A 19,381-nucleotide genomic window follows, 5' to 3' on the forward strand; every position below is an offset into this window, starting at 1 on the left:
AAAACAGCATAAGTTAAATTTTCCCTCTGTTTTGCATTTACATTTTTTGAGTTATTTTTTGTATATCAGGATCTGGAATAGTCTGCCTTTTCAATTAAAGGGTAAAGGGGATGAGACTTTTCAATTAAGACAGACTCTTATTATAGGTTTCGTAAAATGTTGAAAATGTATCTTTTTGATGAAGCTTACTAATTATGTCATACTATTTTTTATTCCAATATTTGTAATTCCCTAGATTGAGGATAAATATTTTTGTGATCTGCATAGAATCCTAGTTGAAATTTGTGTGCTCTAAGAAACAGAATAGATTAGAATTCCACAGCCTTAGTTGAACCAGGAAGTGGAAGACTGACCAAGCTTGCAAGTAATGTCTTAAAGTGGTATGCTTCATGCTAATTAATTCTTACCTTGTATCTTCTTTTAGATATTAATGAATGCCAACTACAAGGGGTATGTCCGAATGGTGAGTGTTTGAATACCAAGGGCAGCTACAGATGCACGTGCAAGCCAGGATTTGTGCCGGATTCTACACTGTCGTCTTGCATACGTAAGAATTATAAGCTACAGAAATGATTCATCCAATGTTATGTAAAGAAAATCTTTTATATGCTCAGCTTTATGTGAATGAACCCAGGAGGAAGTAAATGAGATGTGAGATATCAAGCGACTATAGGCTCTTTTTGGCACATTGACAAAATTTTGAAACCTATGGGCCAATTTTCAACAACAACACTTATTACATTAATTAATTTAAACACTGATGCAAATATTTACATTTTTATTTATTTTTAGCACCACTACACCTGTCAGCAATGCTGACTATATATGAAACACATAATTTCGCCCATGTTGTATTTTCTAGTGTGTTTTCTGTTTTGGTTCCTGTCATGGTCTAGCTTCCTTTACATAACTCTCACCAATTGCCAGTTTGTTTCTGGGTCTTTTAAAGATCTCATACTGCTCTGGACTTATTTTCCGTTGTGTTTTCTGTATCTTCTGTTGTGTTTTCCGTTCTGGTAATGGTCCAGCCTCTAATATATATACCTGTTTGGGTTTAGCAACATTTTTTAAATCAATCGCTGGTTTATTTTGTGTCTTTAACAAAACCTTTTATATGTTCCCTCTGTTGGTTGATTTTGTGTGGTTGCTCTTCTACCATGCCTTTTTAGGTTCATCCATTTTTAAGCTCAGCATTTTACCCAGTTGTATTTTACCCGGTTGTTGTTTTTTTAAGTTGTCCATAATTTACTTTTTATTTGTTTCAGATTGCGATACTTTTATTAGTTTAGTTTTTCAGCTTGTTTTACATATTCCCGGTATCAGTTGGTTCCTGGTATTTGGAACTTTACTCAGCTTTTAATTTTTTTTTGTTTGTTTTATTCTGTTCATGGTTTTTATCACTCTTAAATCGGCCTTTCACTTTCTATTTAGTTCAGTTACAGTATCTCATTGAATATTTTCTTGATGCTTTCGTTTTTTAGTTTGTTAGTTGTTTAGTCTTTTAGTTATGTATTCACGTATGCTATATTGTTAATTGATTTAGTATTATTTACTTGTTTTAGGCTCCTTTTTGATTTGACTTTATCCACAATTGCGTCTTTATTTTACAACCACTTTTGGGTATGTATCTTCGGTGCTATCATTGAATCCGGTTTTCCGTTTCCCTTTATTACCATCACTTCCAGGTTCACTTTGATTAGCATTCATTATGCACTAGTTCACTTTTACAGTAATCATAACATGGTTGCCACTGTCTCTATTTGCTCTTTATTATATAATTTTTTGTCATTTTCACTTTTATCATCACACCTAAGTATAAAACATGGTATATATGTGGCACTGTTTTGCCTCTTCACTCTCTTCACACACATATTTTGATTTCTGCATCATTCTTCCATAATATACATATATACATTATTTCAGTTACACATTTTTTATCTTAGGACCCCTGAGGAAGACAACAGAGTTGAAACACGGCCTGTGTTGGGTCCGCTCTCCTTTTAACTCTTCGTACTGTGTGGATAAAGTGTATGATATAGAGCACTATAAACTGTTGTGCGATTCAATAAATCATGAACATCTATTCTGCAATGCTTTTCTTTTGGTTTCCTGCTAGCACGTCCTCACTGCAGATCGGTTGACTGGCTGTTTTTGTTTGCCATTTTTCACCAGCAACACCTATTGCATTAATTAATTTAAACACCAATGCAAGTATTTACGTTATTATATTTTTTAGCACTACTACACCTATAATCAGCAATGCTGGATATGCATGAAACACAGTGACTGCCACTGCTGTGCATTTAGTTTAGGCCTGCTAAGTAGCATGTCTAAAATAAGATAGCTTATTCATATAACTATTGATAATAGCCACTATCCAAACAATTTCTTTGTTCTACCTTTACTCTGCTTCAAGCCCCTCACTGTACTTGTGGTATTGAACGCATTAGAAGGATTTCAGACCTTATGATTTCCAATTACATTCTCCAGTTGCTGGTGAACATATAACTTCTTTGGAATATTGGGCCTCTAGAATATAAACAACAGATAACAACCACTAGGTCTGTATTTAAATAAACATAAATATAAGAATAGCCATACTGGGTCAAACCAGTGGTCTATCTAGCCCAGTAAACCTGGCAGAAACCCTTAAAATAGCAGCATTTCATACTAAAGATCCCAGGACAAGCAGTGGTTTCCCCCATATCTGTCTCAATAGCATACTATGGACTTCGCATCATAATACTAGTACCGTATTTTTACGCATATAATGCGCATACATGTATAACGCGCCCACGCGTATAGCGCGCGGAAACAAAGCATTTATGTAAAAAAATTTCCTTATAGCACGCCCACGCGTACACCGCGCTCCTCATCTTTCTTCTCTTCTTCACTATCCATTTGTACCATTTCCTCCCCTTCCATTAAGTATCACATCTCTGCATCTTTATTCCTCCCCTTCCAGCATTATTCCATGTCCCTGTCCCTATGCTCCTTCCTCCTTCAGCATTTCTTTGCTCTCTCTTTCCCTCCCCATGTCTAGCTTCATTTCCTTCCTCCTGTACTCCTCATCCTCACCCCGAGGCAGGCAGGCAGACAGGGCACCCCACCCCCCAAGGCAGGCAGGGCCCTCCTCAAACTCCCTCCGACCTCTCCCCTGTACCTTATTTTAGTTCCTCCAGCGCAGCTTGACAGGCCTGTTCCTCTATGTCCTGCCTGCTGCGGGGGCTGAGGCGAAGGAGTCAGAGGAGCGGCGGTGGAGGCGGCTGAAACCCGAATGTGCCGCCCAGCACTGCCATGGGGGAAGGGAGGGAGGAGAGCGGGAGGCTGGAACTAGCCGCTGCTGCTGCCATTGCCTTGCCATAGCTGCTAACTCTCTTGTCAGGGCCGCCATGCCGGGACTCTCAGCGGCTTCCGGTTCCGAAGGCTGCTGCTTGTGTCCGGCCCGCGGGGAAGATGATGTTCATGTGGGAAGCAGGACTCGCTGTCTCCAGCTGCCTCCGTAGCAGCAGAGCAGCGCACAAGGCTGCCTGCCTGGTTGGCTGACGTGGCTGCCTCTTCCCTTCTCTAGCGACAGAGTGTCACACAAGGCTGCCTGCATGGTCCCACACTGCGTGATCCTGGTGTATGGGTGTCGCCGAATGTATCAGCAATGTAAAAAAAAAAAAAGTATAACGCGCTCATGGATATTACGCATGGTTATTGCGCAGTTTGTAAAATCGTGTATAGCGCGCGCATTATATGCGCAAAAATACGGTAATCATGTTAATTACGATTAACTGAAAAGCATGAAAGGCAATTCTATAAACTAGGTATTAACATTAAGGTGCCCATTGCCCTCTTTTACCTCCAGAAGATTCACCTACCTTCAGATAACCTTCCCCCAAATTACCCACCTTAACACCTTCCAATTAAACAAATACCATAAATAGATTGTAACCTACCCTCTCTAACTGCATTCCATATGTATTTTTCATACAGTTCTTCTTCACTGTCAGTTTAATTTCCATCCTATAAGTTCACATAGAATTTTTCTTTTTTCAACCATCTTTATTTTCTCTTCTTTATTAATTTCCAGGTACTTCAGTTAGATTGTGAGCCTTCGGGACAGTAAGGGAATTTTTTAAGTACCTTCTTACTTCTCATTTATAATCTTAATGTATATTTTCTTCAAACCGCTTAGAACCTAACGGATGTAGTGGTATATAAGAAATAAATTACATTACATTACATTATAAATGTTTAGAATCCTAGCCATGTATGCTGGTGCAGATGCACCCTTACATACATAGATGCCATTATGCTGCCTAAGTGCTATTCTGACTGTCTTGTAGTCATAGTGCATATTTGCAAGGAGGTATACACAGGGACGAAGTGTAGGTGTGACATAGGTGGGGCTCCACTTACATGCATAAGTTACAGAATACTGTAAGTTATATATATTTGTCTCCGCTGAATTTAGACACCTCTTACACCAGCAATATGGCTGGTATAAGTGCGGATGCTTAAATGTATGCTTGTCAAATCTGGGTTGCATTAGTATTACAGAACCTAAGCCCTTAACACTTACGTTTGGAGCACTTAATTGGAGTCACCCAGTTCCAGAATTTCCCCTTTTGTTTTGGCCTTTAAATTCTAGGCATGCAACAATATATGCAGTATGATATTTTCTAGAGCTATCCCTGAAATGATATGTACCCATAACATCATGAGTGAATTATCATGCTGTTTTGGCTTGCATGGTTAAGTTCCTTATGAAAATGTGAAAAATTTTGAACATCCTGTGAGTAGCACTTGAGTCAATAGCATTGAACTGATGTTTAAAATAGACGGCTTTGGATAGGAGTGTTGTTGAAATATTTTGCTTGCGACATGACCTTCCTGTATTAGGTAGTGACACTGTGGTGAACTTATTGTAATAACTTATGCAAACATAGACAACACACTTCTTTGACTTAAATTAATGTGTGAATTAGGTCATATTAACTACTACCCCAGAAATGCACTAACAGATACTGCTTTATTGTGACTTTTTGTGCATGCTAACTGTTTATTGTGTTAGGGTGCAGGAACTAGGCGGGTCATGGGTGAAGAATAATCATTTATTTTAAAAAATTTCTATCCTGTACCATTAGGGTTACCATCTGGTAAAGGAGGACACCCTGTTCCACCCTCAGGCCTGCCCCTAGATCTGCTCCATTCCACCCCGTCCCTGCCCTATTCTGCTGCCCAACCTCAGCCTCACGCAAACCTCATATCTTCGGAATGGGTCTGGAATGCATCTGTGCATGCACAGATGTGACGTGATGACATAACACACATGCACGCATGCATGTGATGTCACTGCATTGCATCCGCACATGCACAGATGCATGCCAGACTCAGCCCCGATCTTACCAGCTTTTCAAAACCCAGACAAAGTGCCGGTTTTTGAAAAGCCGTTCGGTCGCCTGGACAGACCTCTGAAAAGAGGACATGTCCGGATAAATCCGGACGTCTGGTAACCCTGCACACCATCAATCATTCTGGACTGCATTATGCAATGAGCACACTGTGCTGTATATACTCAAATATAAACTGAGATTTTTGGGCCAAAAACTGGAACAAAAATCAGGGTCTTGGTTTATATTCGGGTCAGTGCCCACCTACCCCACTCCCGGACCTGTTGCAGGCCTCCCCCAAGCCTGCTATAAGCACTAGTGAGCCAAGATAGGAGGAATCCCTTCTGTCCTGTCATATCCCACCTCTCTCCCACCTCCCAGACTTTAAAAAACCCCATACTGGTGGTCCAGTGGTGAACCAAGGCAACAGCGATCTTCCTACACTCCTGCCCCGTGCAGAGTTGCTGTCTAAATGGCTGCTGTGAGTTCTCTTGGTAACCTCGTGAGACCGTGGGAATTTACAAGGTTGCTGTGAGAACTCACAGCAGCCATTTAGATAGCGGCTTTGCACGGGGCAGGAGCATAGGAAGATTGCTTCTGACCCAGTTCACTGCTGGACCACCATGGCAGACTCAGGGGAGGCCTGCAAAGCAAGAGGTGAGGGAGAGAGGAAGGCCAGGTGCAAAGCCTGGCGGGGAAGGATGCAGGGAGGGAGGGGGTTTGGTGCAGAGCTGGGCATGGCAGGATGAGAAGCCTGGCAGAGCAGGGGAAGGAGTGAGGGAGGGGGGCTGGGTGTGGAGCCTGGCAGGGGAGGGAGGAAGGCTGGGTTCAAAGTCTGGCAGGGAAGGGGCTGGGTGTAGAGCCGGTCATGGCAGGATGCAGAACCTGTGGGGGGAGTGAGGGAGGGGGGCTGGGTGCAGAGCCTAGGGAAGGAGGAAGGCTGGGTGCAAAGCCGGGCAAGGGAGGGAGGGAGGGAAGGGGCTGGCTGCAGAGCCTGGCAGGGAGGAAGGGGCTCTGGGTGTAGAGCCTGGCAGGGCAGAGCACTTGAACATAAACCCCTGGTTTATATTTGAGTCAACCTTTTTTCCTCCTTTATTGGGGAAAAAAGTTCACCTTGGTTTATATTCGGATCAGTTTATATTTAAATATATATGGTAATCAATGGGCACTAACTTCCATTTGAACATTAAGTAGCAATTTACTTATCAGTTCCTCAATTGGAAGCACTAGGGAGGAAATTCTGTAAATGTTCAGTGTTTCGGCTAACAGCCTGCATCAAGGGTCTGTATAGTTGTGTCTCATGAAAAAATCCATATTATGAAAGTTAACAAAATCCTTTCCAAAGCACATAAGGAGTTCTCATGAAAATGAATGCTAACAGTGTTCCTTGTTTATCTAATGTAGGCCAGGGTTTTAAAGGTCTACAATAAAGGCACCTAAGTCCTTCAGAGAATCGCGCTTAGCAGCACCTAAGTCCTCTGTCCCTAAACACACCTACTTTGAAGTTAGGTGCTATGCAATTGGCGCCTATCTTTTGTAGTATCGTGCTTAAGAAGATTAGTGTCTATACGTCAATTAATTTTTATTTTTTCAATTATAAGCTTGTTAAAGCTCATAATTGAAGCAAATGTACTAATTAACCTCCCTTTATATAAAGCTACAATAGTGACTGCCACGTAACAAACACTCTACCACTCATTAAATCCTGCTTCCATGGCTTTGTTAAAGGAGCCCTAAGTTAGGCACCTATTTATTTATGCAACTATCTTTAGGTTCCTCTTATAGAATTTCCTCCTAAATGCAGCCGAGCTAATTGTGACTTGGTTGTACATATGCTAATGCACGCATTCATGTGTTAATTGCTGATGATGTGGTGGATATGACCCCAACAATTAGCATGCAGCCATTGCATCTAACTTGCATTGATTTAGGGTTGCATTAGGTGCAAAAATTAACACACTTTAGTTAAAGACCTGCTAAGCAACCCGTGCAAAATGGGGCTTTGGGCATTGAAAATCCTGTTTAAAAATTTCCCTCAGTTTTAATTGTTTTTCTGTACGTGATAAATAGGGGAAACAATCTCACAGTATACAATACATATGTATTTTAAATCAGGAAATATTTCCTATAGCAGTTTGCATCACTGACTTTCTGTCTCTTGATTGTTTCTATGGACTTGTTTTTTATACATTCTTGTTTTACTTTTGCCCTCTCCTTCAAATTTCTGGGGATCATCTGCTGCTCAGTGAATTGACATTTCTCTAGAGGGGATTGAATATATTCTTCAGCTTAAAACAATATTTGTGATAACACAATTATGGTAATACTGCTTATTGTCTTGACTCTGCTTGCTTCTGTGTGCCAACATAATACTCCTAAAAATATCGCAATATTGATTACTTCAATTAGACTTCAAACCAGGTTTGGTTTTTTTTTAAACCCTATATAGATTAGTAATGTTGCTCATTCCAATCCAACATAATCAATCTCTTATAACTCAAGAGCCATCAGAAGTGGCACTCTAATGTACATAAAGTACAAAGCTTATAGAGTATTCATCGCTGTACTTCTTCATCGTCTTATATATACAGTATAGTTTTATATTAAACCTATATATATTTATTCAAACATATTAATTTTTGTTAGAATTTCTCTGAGAAACTCTGATGTGGCATATTGCTTAACTTTTATCAGTAGTTACTAGATTGCACTGCTGCCGACATGCATGTTTTGTATGTAACTAACTGCTTAAGGGCGCGGTATTCTACAAACAAAGCAGAAGGGAAGCAATTACTAAGTCTGTCTACCAGGTAAAATATTTAATACCATGAAAATAGCACAAACGCTCACTTCAGCGGAAAAACCTCTGAAGGGAGCCCCTGCCCACTCCATGTCATAAAAGATAATAATAATGATAATAATAAGTGAAGCAAACTGATTGGCTACACATAAAAATAAGCTCTATATGTCCAATTGAGAAAAAAAGGGGGGACTAAACTGTAGCTTAATTCACAAATTCAAGTAAGGGATATCCAGTCTATTTCTGCATTAAGCTCCTTAGGTTCTAGAGTCTGCAACTTGAAAATCCATCTTTGTTCTTTATAATTTAGCAGAGACTCTATGGGCTAGATTCACTAACCTCACAGATCCGATCCGTTAGCGATCTGATCTGTGAGGTTGCCGGCCGCCCGATTCACGACGCGATTGCATACAAATGGAGGCGATCGGAATCATGCCCCCAACCGACCGCACGGATCGCTGAACAGAGATCCTGATGCATGCGCAGACCATCTTCTTTGCCTGTAGATAGTCTGTGCATGCTTACAGAGTTTTTGAATTTTTATTTTTTTTTTTTTACTTTTGTACTTCGCGAGCCCATGGTTTTAACCCAGTTAAAACCACGGGTTCGCACTGTGGGGAAGGGTAGGAGAGTTGAGGCAGAGAACAGCGGCAAGAGGAAAGTTGAGGCAGAGAACAGGGCAGCAAGAGGAAAGTTGGGGCAGAGAGCAGGGCAGTCAGAAAGGACCTGAGCGATTGGTCCTCAGTAGTCGCTTAATTTTTGATCAGCCAGCCCAGTCAGTGTCCCTAATTTTTTTTAGTGAATCGCTGCCCGCCTATATTTGCATGCCATTCCCCTTCATTTGTATGCGTGGATCGGATTGGGCGCCGATCGTATCGGGAACAAGGTTAGTGAATCGGGTTGGGGTCGCTAAGTGATCTCAAAGTAGTCGGGACACGATCAGTGTCCTTAGTGAATCTAGCCCTTTATTGCCACCCTCCCACCCAAATACAATTTCTTCTAATGCTCTCCATTTGAACTCCATTGGTGAGTGCGTTGCCTGTTCCCAATGGGTGATTAACGGGGCTAAGAGAGTGTGATTTTTCAATTTAGATTTATGCTCTATTAACTGTGTCTTAATCAATCTTATTGATCTCCCTATATTTAATTTTTCACTTGGACATATTATAACATAAATCACTCCTTTAGATGAACAAGAGGTGTTTGTCCTGGAGACAATGGAGCGATTTGTATTAGGGACTACCCAGCAGGACCCTTCCAATGTGGAATCACACCATTGGCACGAACCACATTTGGCATGCCCCAATAGAGATACTTGAGAAGACTCGTAGTTTAGTTGTTTTGTATGTCAATATTTCTCCAATAATTTTGTCTCTGCAATATTGATTAAGCGGTGTTGCATTTCCATTGCACCCCTCATAACCACTAAGCCCACTAATCAGGCAGAGGGCAGAATCCCTAAAATTAGAAGCACTACAAATGCCAGATTTATATTTTGTCCTGTTTTATTTCTTTTTAATAATATGGGGCCCCTTTTATCAAGCTGTTCAAGAGGTTTTTAATGCGAGCTGGTGTGGTAAATGCTCCAATGCTCATAGAATTCTTATGAGCATTGGAACACTTACCTTGCTGGCCTGGTCTAAAAATCTCTAGCGCAGCTTAATAAAAGGGGTTGGTTAGATAATATTTATCTGGAAAAGGGCTGTCTATTCTCATTTCTAGGTCAGAAGGGCTTGCAGTTCCATGCAAGACTCGCAGATACTGTAGGAAAATCAGTTGGAAATACTACATGTCGGTTTTTGTCAGTTGCAATCATGTCTGTCTTTCTAAGCTTTCTTCTTGTCTTGCTGCTTTTGTTCTGTTCTATTATTCTGTTGTCAAAAATGTAGCACATTAATGTACTTTAATCCATTTCTTGTTCCTTGTAGGATTTTGTTTGAAGTTTGCTTTGCATGCATTTGTTCTTAACTGCTCCCTGCCTCCACATACCTGTGTCGTATCCTATCCTCATAAATTTGTTTGCCCCACTCCTTGTGTAGTGGACTGGAGGAATTTTAAATCTTATTGAGACATCTAGGGGTCAATTAACTAAGGTAGGGTAAAAGTTGGCAATTTACTGGGTAAGTCAGTATGGTGACTCAGGTTATTGACTCCCGTGGAACATAAATAGAGTTCACACTCTAGTTTTGTGTCCTTTACTGAGAGAATGGTCATATATATATATATATATATATCACTTTGGAAATGAAATATATATATATTACTTTGGAAACGAAATATTCTTGGTGAAACTATTTTATATTATGCAATTAAAAGCATAATAAAATAATGAAATGCACCCAGAGCCACACATTACCATCCATTTACTGAAAGTTGTGTCATTGTGGATGAAATTCTCACCGTACTTCAGCTCTGTGTTTTTGTGTTCTTAAGAGTGATGCTTATTGTTGCTTGTTCAGTGTTCTGCATTGTTGCTTACCTCTTGCCTTACAGTGCATTTCGGATTCTTTCTTTTAGTGCAGCCCAAGCTTCCAATCCTGAAATGCACTTCGCCTTTGTGTTTTGTGTTTTCATTGGTTTGAACCTAAAAGTCTTGTTGTTCCAAAAAGGACAAAGGCTTCACTGTGTTGTCAGTACCATATGTTGCAGAAATTCTTAATTTTAATGTTGGTTATTAGCTGTGCTTGAGTGGTGATGGAGCTCCTGTAGAGTGTTTGTTTTGTTTCTCATGTAAACTGTAGCCACCTCCTTCCCTTTTTGCTACAGCTGATAATCCTATGGTCTCTGAAGAGAAAGGGCCCTGTTTCCGGTTTGTCAGTGCAGGAAGGCAGTGCATGCACCCTCTCTCTGTTCAGCTCAGCAAGCAACTCTGCTGTTGCAGTGTTGGCAAGGCCTGGGGCCCACAGTGTGAGAAATGCCCTATTCCAGGAACAGGTAAGAGGTTTCCACAGCACTACACACAAGCGCACATAAGATCTGTATTCTTCAAATGATTATTTATCAACAGATATGTATACATTTAAGTGTATTAATAAAATTTCTTCGGCCAATATTCAGCTTTAGCCAGCTACAGACCGGTTAAATTGCTTGGTTTAGGATAGCTGCTAATTTTCAACAGCACTCAACTGGCTAACTGCTGCTGAAATTTGCAGTTAGGGACTGATTCTATAAGTGGTGTCTGAAATGGCAGATGCCTACAAAAATGGCACCTACTGTGTCATTCACATTCAGGTGCCACTTAGAGAATCACAGCTACCGGCACCTAACGACAAACTTAGGAGCTGGTAATGTAGGCCAGGGTTTTAAAGACCTATATTTCCAGGACCTAGGTTCATTGTAGAATCACCCCTAGCAGTGCTTAGTGACGCCTAAAGCCTGCTCTGCCACTACACACCTAAATAGGCATGCAGCATCACTAAGCATCGCTAGGCGCCAACAGTCCTGGGAAGCGCTTAGTGGCACCTAAGTTTTTTTTTAAAAATTGGTTTTTAATGGTGCAATCAATTATTGTGCCACTTAGAGCTGATTAAAACAAGTTAGGTGCCAACAGGCGCGATATACGCACCTACTGGCACCTAACTTTAGACGGTCCTTACAGAATTTCCTTCTTAGTGCCTGCCTCAAACCTGACTATGTTGGGGGCATTCTGGGGGCAGAATCAGCATTTCATATTCAGCCCTTAAGCAGTCAGGTTTAGCACATAAATGGGACTATATAAAAGTCTGTCCTATCTTTATGCACTACCCCATGGCCACTTAAGTGCTGAATACTTACTTAAGCAGCAATGTGTTAGCTGGCTCAAAAATAACTGGAAATTCAAAGCTGAAGCCCAGCCATGGTCCAGCTTTGAATATCCAGGAATAACTTCAACAGCGATGAGCAAAACGCTCAGTGCAACCAGTTAAATATCAGGCCTATATGTTCATGTTGGGCCAGAATCTATAAACGGTGCCTAAGCACGCCTACATTGTAGGTGCCACTCAGTTCGAGTAGCAATCAACCGCTAGGCACCATTTATAGAATCATACCTAACGGCACCTAAATGAACTTAGGCATCACTAGGCGTCCTAAACATAGGCATTGCTCCAATAGGCCAGCTTTTTACTTACCTAATATGGCAGCACCTTTGTCGGACACCTAGCAATGCCTAACTCCGCCAATATGCCTATTCTCAGCCAATAACCATGCCTACTTTTTAACTTAGGTGGTGTTAGGCATGGAAGGGCGCCTCCACCTGGGCATCACTAGGCATCCTAAGAGTTCGACACTGAACTCTTAAATTGCTTAATTAATTATTATTATTTTTTTTAAATTGGCTGATAACTGGTTTGGTCATTTCCCATGCCGATTAAGCCAGTTTAAAAAAGGAAGTTTGATGCGGATCCCGAACTTGGGCATCGCTAGGCGGCCACAATTAAGGTGCCTAATATAGGCACCGGTTATAAAATATGGCCCTAAGAGCCTAATCCATGTTGACATTTTTGATTGCACAGGATTTTCTTACATGCACAGGGGAGAATCTTTAAATCATACTAATATAGTAGAGAAGACAACAGCAGAAAAAGGCCAATTAGCTATTCTGCTCTGTCTATGAATTCCTGCCAGACTGCAAGAATATATATTCCAGCTGTCAGCAATGGAAGATTGGCTGCTTATAGGATAGCATTTTTGTTTTATCCAACTTGGTAGTTATACTTTACAACCCAACAGAAGCTGAAAAGAATTATACATGAGGGGGTAGAGAATGTCTGTGATATTCTGGAAGAAGAATAAATCAGAAAATTTAATAGAATAGCAAGAAATTTGGCATGGATATAAAACAGTAAAAAGATGTTTTGGATTAAAAAATGAGCCAGATCAGACTGGGACTTCCAAAGAAATTAGCTCCCCAAAATATTGTCCCAGTGCATTTTTAATGTAGAGACAGTTCCAACTATAGTGGACAAACAAAAGAGGTAGAAACCCTATTGATTAAAATATGTTATAGACATGTTAGTGTCCTGCCACTTCCCTGCTTCCCCCAAGTTCAATTTTCATTTTGCCCCTTACCAGAGCTCTTTAAGTGGGATGATTGGTGGAAGGAGGAGTAATCCCTAATTGCACCTTCCCTGTAGGATCTGCTTTTCAAAATGATCCTGACTGACCTTCTGGGCAAAAGATAGTTGGTGCTGGTTATTGTAGTGGAGCAGGAACAGCTGGGGATTGCCCCTGCCATCTAAGGTTACCAACTAGAACCAGATTCACCTGCCAGGGTTGATCAGTCCATACAGCTCCCTGTAATAAGGCATTATGTGGTCCAATTTGAGCCAGATTTTTTGGGGTTGACTGCCAGATGCACAATATTGCAATAGTCCAGAGTACTCTGGACAAAAGACTGAACCAATAGTCTTAAATGATTTTTCATAAAAATATGATCATTTTTTTTTTTAGTTCAATCTTTATTAAATTTTAACATTTCACAGAGAAATGCAACGCATAAATATATTATAAATATATGTAAACATACTTTAGAAAATTCTTAGCAATAACATGTCATTATCTACCCATACCTCCCTCCCATTTGTCTGGCAGGTCAATCATTCCTTCATTCATATTGCTTAATGAAACCCTCTAAGTGACTCCAAACATCCTTAAATGAGGTCATATTCCCCAATCTTTCAGCCAAGTTAGCTTCATACCTATAGAAGAGACACAGTTTCCCACCAAAAGTGAAAATTCAACAGTGTGGAATCCTCCTTCCAGTTTATAACTAATGACTGTATTGCCACTCCAGACAGAATCAAGAACAATTTGCTTTTGTTTGTTGGCAATAGTGTTGCTGAAGTAGCACGTGCTCCATCTATCACCATGCCATATGATAAAGGTACACACAAGTCAGAAAATCACTCAAAATGTATAATGATGAGATTCATACGTCTAGAACAAACACACTTAGAATTCAAAAATATGCTCAGAGACACGAAGGCAAAAACAAGGAGCCACAGCCTAAGAGAAAATTGCCTCACCACCCAATCATTGCATATTATAGATTCAAGTGAAAGCAAAATTTGTTGCTGTAAACTAGCATAGAGCGAATTTTCTTATACTTAAAGCTGTTACAAGCAAAACACTTAGCTTGATCAGAGGTTCCAATGGGACCCGTTTTGATCCTGTGTCAGGGAACTGAGTGGAGCACTCAACAAACTCTCAAAAAATGTGGTGTTGTCTCAAAAATTCAAGTTTCATTCATATATATGAGCCTCCTCCAATATGCTTTGTATTTTATTCCACACATCATGCCAGAATGTTTGAACCAATGGGCAGTAAAACAAAAGATGGTCAAGTGTTCCCACTTCTTTTTTGCAGCTCCAACATTCGTTAGACTTATTAGGGTTTTGGGAGACTTCTTTTAGCATCTTGCAGTCTGCTTTGGGGATCAACTTGTTTGGATGGCCAGACCTGGGCATGTTGGCAGTTGTTTGAAAAGTCCTCCACTTGTACACTATTTTCCAGTCTGTGGAATGGCTAATGTCAAATTCTTTTAAGATCTTTTTAAATCCCTTACCAGACTTATAAACTGCTACAATCTTCTTTCTGAAGGCCTCAGACAGCTCTTTTGATCTCACTATGGTGTTCACTCTCACCGCAGCATTCATGAGCACACCAAACTAATTGTCTGAGGTTTAAGTGGGGCAAACCTTCTTCAAAATGCTGAATAATGATGTTCTAATCATGTGCACCTGATGTGATACTACTGTGTGTGATTTGAGCCACTTTAAGTGGGAGGATATGTGGGGGTGTGCTAATTTATTCCTCAGTTAGAATACACATTTTTGTGGATATCTTTTGTTTCATGAGTAAATCAAGGAAACTTTTTGTTGTTTATCTGCAATTACATCACTTTCTTTTCCAGAGATAAATTTTTAAAAAAGGATTTGACCTTGATATGTGAACATTTCTTAAGAAAAACGGAATATTTCATGGGGCATCCTAATTTTTTCACATGACTGTATATTCAGCATCTTTTATATGCAATTTTTGTGCCTTCCCTTTTTATTCGGTTTAAAGCATTTTCATTTTTCACTGCACTTTTGTTTTGGGTCTTCAGGGTCTCTTCAGCATGTCTTCAGACAGGGAGCATTGAACCTTTTTCAGTCTGCCATCTATTCAACCTCCCTGGACCATTAAGTCCTTTGACTTCTCGTTGGCAGTTTTCCTTCAGTGTCCAAGGCTCCTAACTGCTTTAAGTAGTGCACTCGGTATAATAAGACCATTTTAGGTAACTGTTGTGTCTAGTGCCTAGGTCCTGAACACCTTAATATTAGCTTGCTAAAAGCCAGGAAATTACAATACAAAACTTTTCAGGTCATCTACATCGAGAATGGCTGGAGATGCCAATGCTCAACATCCAGCAACTCCAGCATTGACACTGGTACTGATGGCATCAGCAAAATCTACTTAATCGGTGCTTCCCTCCATGGGGAAACCTCGTAAAAGGCTAAGAAGTATAAGCATACTTCCCCCTCCATGCATGCTTCAGTATCATCTCAGCACAAAAATACTCTCACAGCTACTCCTAATGTTCATATATCAAACTTAACTTGCAGCACCACCTCTTGGGAACTGCAAATTAAGTTTGACACTTTCTTATGTCATATTTAAAAAAGATAAAAATTTTAAAAGCTAAACACATGAAAATTAAAAGAAAGATATGATAGATATTTAAGTTGGATCAATGAGAATTGCAGCCCAGTTGGGTAAGCTACCTGATGGGCAGTCTGAAGATCCTTCATTCTAACGTATCCCTCTTGCTATGAAGGCTATACAGTTTGTTATGGTGTATATATCAGCATCATCTCAGGCATCTTCACCAACAACGTGCTCTAAGCATCTATGCTCTGATGCTAGATTGCCATCCTTACAGTTGGTGTCACCTCTGAAGCATGCCTTGACATCAAGGTCCCCAACGCTTTGACACACAACTTCTGTGCCTAATATACCCGCACTAATAATGATATCGGTGTCATCTCTGCAAGAACAGCTTTGTATGCTGTTGCAGACGTAACTGGCTGGACTACTACAGGCACACATAGTGCCAAATCCTACTTCTACACTCCCAGCCTCAACTCAGTCTGAGCAACTCTCAAAGACTTCATTGAGGCATCAAACTCAGATACCAAGACATTGAGTGCCTACATCGAGGCATGCATCCACTTCAGTGGAGCAAAGTTCATCCTCTCTTTCTTGATGCTCATCAAGACTCTTGCTCTCAATCGCTCTCAATCTGCAGGACCAGACGTCAAGGGTTATGACTGACTTATCTCTGGATTCCTCCAGTGACTATCCAGATCCATCTCCTCTGCCTCGTAGAAGATCACCCCCAGAAAATTTGTCTTTTTACATAAGACAGATGGGGCAAGCACTCCCAATAAATATGTAGTCTGAAACAGAGCCTCAGGCAGAACTTATGGAGGCACTTGATTATAAAGAATAGCCTAAAGATTGCATAAAGGTTCCTCTTCACAGCCTCATGAAGAAAGCCTTGTTTAAAAACTATGAATCTCAACTTCATGTCCCAGTAGCTCCACGAAAGTTGGATACTCTGCTGGATTCAGTCTTGTCCTGGCATTGGTCTATCAACACCAGTCTCTGGTCATGGAGTCTGCCTTGAAAAAGGCTCATAGTTCTAGGATCTATGCTAGAAGAGAAGACAGAACTCTGGATAAGTTTGGCCGTATACATAAGCATGGATTAATGAGAGAAAACCAGCATTGATTTAGTCAAGGGAAATCTTGCCTTACCAATCTACTCCATTTCTTTGAAGGGGTGAATGAATATGTTAATATTATGTATTTGGATTTTCAAAAGGCATTTGACAGAGTACCTCATGAAAGACTTCTGAGGAAATCTGTTTTTTTAGCATATTTATTAATGATCTAGAGAGATGTGAATAACTAGTTTGATAATTAAATTTGCTGATGACACAAAGTTGTTCAAAGTTGTTGAAATGCAAGAGGATTGTGAAAAATTGCAAGAGGACCTTGTGAGACTGGGAGATTGGGCTTCAAAATAGCAGACGATGTTTAATGTGAGCAAATGCAAAGTGATGCATGTGGGAAAGAGTAACCCAAACTACAGCTATCTGATGTAGGGTTCCACGTTAAGAGTCATTACCCAGGAAAAGGATCAAGGTGGGAAAGGAAAACAAAGATGAAAATGTTATGATGCCCTTGTATCACTCTATGATACGGTGAAGCTACTAAGTAGTAGATTGAAAAGAAATCAGAGAAAATATTTCTTCACACAACGTGTAATTAAACTCTGGAATTCGTTGCCGGAGAATGTGGTGAAATCGGTTAACTTAGCAGGGTTTTTTAAAAGTTTGGATAATTTCCTTAAAGAGAAGTCCATAGTCCATTATTGAAATGGCTGGGGAAATCCATTGTTTATTCCTAGGATAATCAGTATAAAATCTGTTTTATTACTTGGGATCTAGCTAGGTATTTGGGACCTGGGTTAGCCATTGTTGGAAACAGAATATTGGGCTTGATTGACCTTTGATCTGTCCCAGTAAGGCAGTTCTTATGTTCTTATCTCTACGGTCTCTATAACCATCCAAAGACGAGCCTGGCTGAGAATCTCAGATCTTGACACTAACATTCAAGACTGTCTCTCAAACATACCCTGTTTAGGGGATGATGTATTTGGAGACCATATAGAGGAGGCCACTCAAAAAATCAAGAGACATACAACTGCATGACTACCTTGTCCTCTACAAAATCTCATCACAAGATATTCCTACACCTCCAGAAGATCTACTTACTATCCAAGACAAAGATATTGCCAGCCTTCTGCGTCTGCTCAGTCAACAACTCAAAGGTGTCCTAGGTAACAGAGGCAGCTGAAGACCTCTGCAGCACCTCAATCCAAGCAACAGCAGTCCTTTTGACTTACTACTAGAGAGCATAGTCAGTATTTCTCAACCCTTGCCCCAGACTCTATCCATAGGAGGTCAGGTCATCCATTACCATCAATGCTGGCCATAATAACATCAAATTGTTGGATCCTTCATGTGATCAGTCAGGACTATGCCCTTCGTTTACAGAAGAAACCTCTAAACCATCCTCTAAAAGAATCTCTTTTCAACTCCCAGCATAAGACCCTCCTAGGAATGATTAAGAAGGGGGATCACAAACAGATCGGAGAAGGTTATCATGCCGCTGTACCGGGCCATGGTACGCCCCCCACCTGGAATACTGCGTCCAGCACTGGTCGTCGTACATGAAGAAGGACACAGTACTACTCGAAAGGGTCCAGAGAAGAGCGACTAAAATGGTTAAGAGGCTGGAGGAGTTGTCGTACAGTGGGAGATTAGAGAGACTGGGCATCTTCTCCATTGAAAAGAGGAGACTGAGAGGGGACATGATCGAAACATTCAAGATAATGAAGGGAATAGACTTAGTAGATAAAGACAGGTTGTTTACCTTCTCCAAGGTAGAGAGAACGAGAGGGCACGCTCTAAAGTTAAAAGGGGATAGATTCCGTACAAACGTAAGGAAGTTCTTCTCCACCCAGAGAGTGGTAGAAATCTGGAACGCTCTTCCGGAGGCTTTTATAGGGGAAAACACCCTCCAGGGATTCAAGACAAAGTTAGACAAGTTCCTGCTGAACCAGAACATACGCAGGTAAGGCTAAACTGAATTTGGGCACTGGTCTTTGACCTAAGGGCCGCCACGTGAGCGGATTGCTGGGCACGATGGACCACTGGTCTGACCCAGCAGCGGCAATTCTTAAGTTCACCAGGAGCTCTCAGCCCACCTCTAGTTCAGTGCCATAGAACAAGATCCCCTACAGGAGATAGACTGAGGGTTCTACTCAAAATATTTCCTTATACTGTAAAAGACTGGAGGTCTCTGTCCAATTCTGGACTTCCGAGCTCTCAACAAATACTTAGTGAAAGAGAAGTTTTGTATGGTCTCACTGAAAACCGTATTACCAGTATTGGAGAAGAACAACTGGCTCTGCTTTCTAGACCTCTGCTTTCAAGTGGGAACATACCATTTTCAGTACAAGGTGTTTCCATTTGGTCTGGCATCAGCACCTAGAGCTTTCACAAAGTGCTAAGTAATAGTAGTTGCACGCCTCCACCCTTACAGTTTTCACGTGTTCCCTTACCTAGACGATTGGTTAGTCAAGGTTTCTATGCCTCATCTGGCTCTCC

The 19,381-nt window shown here is 40.8% G+C and overlaps 1 protein-coding gene across 7 annotated transcripts in view; it reads left to right on the forward strand.

Moving 5' to 3' along the window:
• LTBP1 (latent transforming growth factor beta binding protein 1) overlaps positions 1-19,381 on the forward strand; it is a 941,660-nt gene that overhangs the window by 693,949 nt on the left and 228,330 nt on the right. For all 7 annotated transcript variants that reach the window (XM_033937066.1, XM_033937071.1, XM_033937073.1 and 4 more), the window contains exons 10-11: positions 425-547; positions 10,948-11,115. In XM_033937066.1, the coding sequence (XP_033792957.1) occupies positions 425-547; positions 10,948-11,115 (291 nt within the window). The remainder of the gene's footprint in view (positions 1-424; positions 548-10,947; positions 11,116-19,381) is intronic.

Source organism: Geotrypetes seraphini, chromosome 3 (assembly GCF_902459505.1).
Source record: "Geotrypetes seraphini chromosome 3, aGeoSer1.1, whole genome shotgun sequence".
NCBI lineage: Eukaryota > Metazoa > Chordata > Amphibia > Gymnophiona > Dermophiidae > Geotrypetes > Geotrypetes seraphini.